General features: G+C 42.6%; 1 protein-coding gene across 1 annotated transcript; it reads left to right on the forward strand.

Moving 5' to 3' along the window:
• The first annotated feature begins 1,606 nt into the window (after positions 1-1,606).
• LOC129857426 (serine/threonine-protein kinase Nek8-like) lies at positions 1,607-6,286 on the forward strand. Its single transcript, XM_055925658.1, has 4 exons — positions 1,607-3,341; positions 3,510-3,648; positions 3,857-3,964; positions 4,134-6,286. Exons 1-4 carry the CDS (start codon positions 3,196-3,198, stop codon positions 5,178-5,180), a joined length of 1,440 nt encoding a protein of 479 aa, XP_055781633.1. The 5' UTR covers positions 1,607-3,195; the 3' UTR covers positions 5,181-6,286.
• Positions 6,287-6,515: the final 229 nt, after the last annotated feature.

Raw genomic sequence — 6,515 nt, forward strand, 5'->3', positions numbered from 1 at the left:
CTCAGAGCAGGGTGCTCCCCTCCAACTGGGCAGGTTTCTTGTAGCTTGATTAGGGCTTCATCTGCGCTTGTGAATTCCATCCTTTGCGCTCCCTTCCATACCTACAGTATTGCCGGGAAGCCGGGGTTGAGATTTGATTCCCTTTTCTCCAGTGACTGTTGAAACAGAATGTATCGCTTGTGGGGGGGGTTTCTCAGCCTAGCAGATAGGTCCTGGACGATTCCGGTTGTTATACAGCCTGGATTCGAACCAGGGTGTCTTTAGTGACATCTCTAGCACTGAGATGCAGTGCCTTAGACCGCTGCGCCACTCGATTTATCGATTATAGAGGCTTAATTTGAACTTTGTTGTCTGGCTTCTACATATAACCACAGTTTTGTCGGTACAAAACAGATGTACTCACTCCCCATGCATCCTATACGAACATGCGCCTGGCACACTTTCTCTATGTATGACAGACCACATTCTCTGTAGTTTCCAAAGAAAGGGCATGACTACTTTACGGGTGGGGCAGAGGAGACGTAAAAAACACAGACAGCTGTATTCTCTTATGTTTAAACCTGACGCACCAAGACAGCAGCCGTTCCTTAACTTAACTGACAGAGGTTGAGGTAAGGATATTTTAATAGAATTTGATCTTAAAGTCCAGGTAGCAGATAATGGACATCTGGTGCTGTATATTCATTTAAATAATATAGCTACATGGGTTTAAACTAGAAACATTCTTTGTTAGCTTTCAATTGTACAATTTATACACCAAGCATATAGAAACCACAGACTGCTGGAAAGCCCCAAACGCAAGATTGTAATTTCTATGACTCACACATTGGAGGAACATATTGCCTGTAGCCTACTGTACATGGTAACCTGGTACGTACCAATTGGCACATATGGAAAACGGCTGTGAGGATTTTCCTAAAATATTCACAACATAATACAATTACGATCTAATAAAAATCTAATTTCATCAATAACTTGCGGGAAACCATATTTGAGTCAACATTAGCAAGCCAGCTGCAGATAAAACAGAAAGTGAATTCTCTCCTCCATCTCTCCCAAGTTTTAGCTTGCGGCTATCACTGTCTAGGTTTAAGATATTTACTAGCCCATACCAGTGACAAACGTATCTATGTTATCGACATATGGCAGTACACAAACGAAATCTAGCTCACTTATTTTGTCAGTTAGAAAGAAATAGCCGCAAATTCATTCAGAAATAGAGAAAGTGGATACCTAGCTATAGCAAGCTAACGTTATCTGCTGCCTCTTCAACAATAAGCAACTGTGACTACATTGATCCTAAGATCCAAAAATACACTTTTATATGGACCAACATCCACAATCGACCCCTCCAAAGAAAGCATGGCCCCGGGGCTTCTCCAAAATGCCACCCAATCCGCAATCTGATTCATGGACGAAGCATCGTATTTCAGTTTAGCCCGCACTCGGCATGCCATATAGAACGGCCAAATAACCGCAACGCACGGCCCCCACAAACACCTTGAAAACAACGTTTTCACATATTTAGATGGAAGACGTGAGCTAAATGCGGTAGCTTTTCAATAATGAAATGTGCCCCGCAGATAGACGAGTAGACGCCCAATTCACCTGCCTCATTTTGAATCTCACTTTGTACAAGTTTTTCATTGACTGTGTGACGCTGACCGCAGAGCTTTGTAGGATTGTTTCCAAAGTTAGAGCAGATTTGGATAACAAACACAACTTTTAGAACAGCACTACAATATTTGAACAATTGATCTTAGAGTTTGTAATTTGGGAATGTTTTTGGCATTGTTTTCTGGCATTGAGAAATAGGTGCTACACTGCCTTTAAGACTATACTAACTGTATTTGATTAACGTCCCACTTATAACACACATGACGTTAATCAACTTTTCTTTTGTAAAATAGAACAAAATGTGATTTTGTGTGTTGTATCAGTATCCAAAGAGGATTGCAAATGTTATTGCTCTATTCTAGAGGTGTCAACGTAATTTTCCGAATGTGGCCAATTCTGTAAAGCCAATGTCAAGAGAGCTGCACATTGCTTGGGGGAAAAAATACTTTTTCAAATTCTGTATTTACATGCTCAAAGTTTAGCAATTTCTTCTTTGTTGGAATAGTATGAGCTCTGAATTAATAATTGTAGTATTGAGAACTAGGGGACACATTATATCTGATGGCAGGCCACAAATGGTCACTGAAAGGTATCTACCTCTCTTGATATGCTAATGTCTGTCCCTCAGACAGCTTTGCTCCTATTCATCATCTCTGACTTTTACATTTCGAATTCCTACTCTTGCTTTTTCTTGCTGTGACTATTGCTCTGTATCTTTCTGTGTCTCTGTGTCTAATCTATATTGATACTATGCCAATGAATGACAAATGGTTGACTCACAACACAGCATGTGACTTTTTTGTGCCTTTGTAGTTTGACAACATTTGGCTGTGCTGGCATAAATAGGGTACTGTGCTATCAGGGATCTGGGAACTCCTCAATTAGAGTTGGTTGGTTTTGAATGGTTTAGAATACCAGGTTAGATTTTCAACAGAATGTCCACCTTACTATGTGAAACTGTATGTGTAATTCCTGTTCTACAGTTGCAACACTGTTTGCTTTAGTTTGTAGTCAACAGACACACCCTTCTCACCCACTTCATTATCATCTTTTGTTTGGAATTCTCTCTTTGTCTTTGTAACTTTGAGATAATTGACTTTGTAGGGTGTACTTACCGCAGAGTCCCATCTGTTTTGAGCTCCACCTGTTTAGCAAAATTACCTGTTTTGCATGTTACTTTGGCATTAATACATGTCACATATCAGTTTGCAAACAATGTAAAAAAGAAAATCACTGAGTTAATAAAGCCGCATACAAACATGGTCTCTTTTTTGCTTTCTTGAGTAAGAAAGCACCAAAATGCAGGTGTTTCAGCTTAGCTCAGTGCTTTCTGTGGCGGTGGGGCAGCTAGTGGAAAATAAGACGAGTACGGGTTGGTAATGTTCTCTAGTTGCGTCGTGATTAGCTCAGTGTTCTGTCACTCATGGGGACACGACGTTACCGCAAAATTTATGGGGAGAGCTCGAAAATTCAAGCCCCTTGGGTGCTGCCATAGAGTTATATTAGAAGTGACCATCCAAGAAGGCTCAAGGTTTTTAGATCTTGACCCCACTGCCCACTCCTCACCAAACCCCCTAGATGGCGTATTCCACCAGCACTCTTGCTGCTGGCAGCTTTGGGAAGGTATACAGGGAGAAGTACAATGACACCTGGGCTGCAATCAAGAAGGTGCCACAACACTTAATCAATAGGAGAGACCTGGAGAGAGAGTGTCAAGTATACAAGTGAGTATGTCAGACATTGTGCTATAACGGTATGTTGCTAAGTGGTGATGATATCAGAGATGGCGTTGATGAGGGTGCTGATGAAAAGGTCATTACAGAAGTGCTTGGTTTTGCATAACCCTTTCTCTCCGTTTTCTTTCACACTCCCTCTGTGACCTGGGACTCCAGTAAAGCGATTCATCCTAACATAGTGAAGCTTCTGGGTAATCCAACAGTCAAGGACTCTAAGTGGATCATCCCCATGGAGTTCATCTTTGGAGAGGAACTGGAGACAACCATCTTCAAATCACAAAAATCTAAAATACAGGTCTGCCTATGGGATCCCACTGCTGCCACCAAACACACATGTGACAGTGTTGACAAAAGTTCACATAGCAAAATGTTTGTCTGAAATATCTGATTTAACAAGAATCTAAGCCTACAGGATTTTCAAGGGGCCTTCCCAACTTTATTAAAACATTTCTATGTGCAAGTTAGCTCATCGGTTGATAATCAAAGCCTTTATTCCCCCACAGTTGACTCCATCGATAAAGGCCACCATCATCACAGGCATGTGTGAAGGTCTGCTTCACCTACACAGCAAAGATATCGTCCATCAGGACCTCAAGCCCGAGAACATCATGGTGAGAAAGGCAATAAGTTGTTTTTGTTGTTCTGATGTTCGTCATTAATGATGCAAGACTTTCGAAGCAGTTGTCCATCTGTTGTTTATCACTATCACATTATCACTGTAAATAAATAGACTTGATATAAAACTATATTTCTCCACCCCTCTCAAATGATCTCTTCCAGGTAGAGCATGACACTCACAGAGCTGTGATCATTGATATGGGACTGGCCAAATTCTTCTGCAATGGCCTAAATTCTGCCATGGATATGGGCAATGAGGCCTACTCTCCACCTGAGGTCCTGCAGAGGAGGGGCCAGAGAGATCAGCGCTCGGACGTGTGGGCTATGGGTAAAATCATTACCGAACTTTATGCCAGAGTCAGGCTGTACACCCCCAGCGTCTGTCCAACTAAGATCCAGGAGACCCTCAGTCTCCAAGGCCAGCAGTACTGTAACGCTGTCTGTAGGATGGTGCAGAGAGACCCCACAGTGCGGGCCACCATGGCCGGAATCATGCCGGAGATACAAAGGGCAGGGGTAGATTGCGGTGGAGGCAACACCGGAGGGAAAAAAAGAGGACATCTTCTGACACCCTTTCCTCACACTCAGGTAAAAGACACCTTGCCACGTCCTCAAGCTCCTGTACAGCGTTCACCATCTCCATCGAGATTTGAGCGCAATGCTTTACCAAGGCCTGAGGCCAAGATGCTAGTGGGGCCTCCTGTGAGAGCAACTTCTCCATCGAGATGGGAGCGTACAGCTTCTCCAAAGCCTGAGATCAAGACGCTAGTGCGAGCTCCTGTGCGAGCGCCTTCTCCATCGAGATGGGAGCTTACAGCTTCTCCAAAGCCTGAGGTCAAGACGCTAGTGCGAGCTCCTGTGCGAGCGCCTTCTCCATCGAGATGGGAGCATACAGCTTCTCCAAAGCCTGAGGTCAAGACGCTAGTGCGAGCTCCTGTGCGAGCGCCTTCTCCATCGAGATGGGAGCGTACAGCTTCTCCAAAGCCTGAGGTCAAGACGCTAGTGCGAGCTCCTGTGCGAGCGCCTTCTCCATCGAGATGGGAGCGTGCAGCCTTGCCAAAGACTGAGTTGAAGTTTGAGGTGAAGACAACACTGCAACCACAACCCACACAGCGATCACTTTCCCCATCAAGATGGGAGCGAACAGCCTTGCCAAAGCCTGAGGTCAAGAACTCACCAACTCCCCTTCCAAAAGGTAGACCATGGTAATACTCTGGATCCATCAGGAATAGCTCAACCCAGTTAAAATGTCATGAAACAGCTTCTCTACAAAGAGGCGTCGAGGGTTCTCCCATGCCCACTCCCCACAACGGGCGGGGTGTGAATCCGCCGCTATGCGCAAATGAATGGGAAAGTGGAGACTTGGGAGCAAAAGGAGGTAGAGACTGAAGGAGGTAGGATAGTCAAGTTTGAAGATGTGAAGTTTAACAAGAAGTCTTAAGTAGGTTATTGACAGTTCGTGAAATAGTAGGGAGTTGATTTGACTGCTTCTCCAGAGCAACAACAATAAAAGTTGTATTGCACTATTAAGAAGGAAACCTAAGGTCGAGTAAGGATTCATGAATGATGTTGAAGGACTATATCACTTTACAGTATTGCTACAATGTTGCACATCTGGTTAGGTGCCAGTTTGCAGAGGCAACTGGAGTCAAATAACTATCTGTGAATGTTTCTTAAATCTCATCCCTCTTGCAAATCAGTTTTATCTTTAGCTTGATATCATTCATTTGACTGTAAACATAGAAGATACAAAAATGTTTTTTTACTAAAGACAAGATCTTACATTTAGCTTACAATTAAGAATTAAAGTCATTTTTCACAAATATATGCTGTGTTATATCCTCTTTACAATATGGTGGAAAAATTGCAAGATTATTATAATACTTTTATTGCATCAAATGGTTGTTTTATGCAACAGAATAGAGTATTGTTAACTATTGTGTGTGTATTCTACTGAGGATGGGCCTCTGGGAGATAACACTGACAGGAGATTTACCATGTCTTTTGGGTGATAAACCTAAAGAGCATGAGTTAATGTTTCTGTTCTATACCGTACCAGGGAGAGATGGTTCCAGTTTGGAGTCGGAGGGCCAGACTCTCTATACAATGAACCGTTGACACAGCAGATACTGTCTGCTATGTATTATAGGTATCTTTCATACAAATCTTAACCTTGTGACCCATTCTATATATCTGTTGTTCGTCATGTAGGTTGAAAGGTGTGTATCTTGGCTATAAATTACCTTTGTACTTTAGTCTCTGGGCTCTCAACAAATCATCTGAGCGTGAATCGTCGACCAGCCATCATTATCATAGAGCACTCAATCAATTCCCTTTACATGTGTGCGTTGTATTGACCTGCTCCCTTATTAACAAGTGATTAAATATTTAGTTTAAGTATAACTCTGACTTGTGTGTTAATTTCTTTACTATCAAATGAGAGAAACTTAACTACCATAACAACAACAAAGTGTACAAAATGGCCTCTTTTTAAGACATTGTCAACCAGAGCTGTGTTCAGCTCCAGACAGGGTATCCCACTCA

Source organism: Salvelinus fontinalis, chromosome 6 (assembly GCF_029448725.1).
Source record: "Salvelinus fontinalis isolate EN_2023a chromosome 6, ASM2944872v1, whole genome shotgun sequence".
Classification (NCBI taxonomy): domain Eukaryota; kingdom Metazoa; phylum Chordata; class Actinopteri; order Salmoniformes; family Salmonidae; genus Salvelinus; species Salvelinus fontinalis.

Coding starts and splice junctions, on each gene's coding strand:
- LOC129857426 (XM_055925658.1), top strand. CDS start 3,196: ATGGCGTATTCCACCAGCACTCTTGCTGCTGGCAGCTTTGGGAAGGTA. Junction 3,342..3,509: donor AGAGAGTGTCAAGTATACAA/GTGAGTATGTCA, acceptor CTGGGACTCCAG/TAAAGCGATTCATCCTAACA. Junction 3,965..4,133: donor TCAAGCCCGAGAACATCATG/GTGAGAAAGGCA, acceptor GATCTCTTCCAG/GTAGAGCATGACACTCACAG.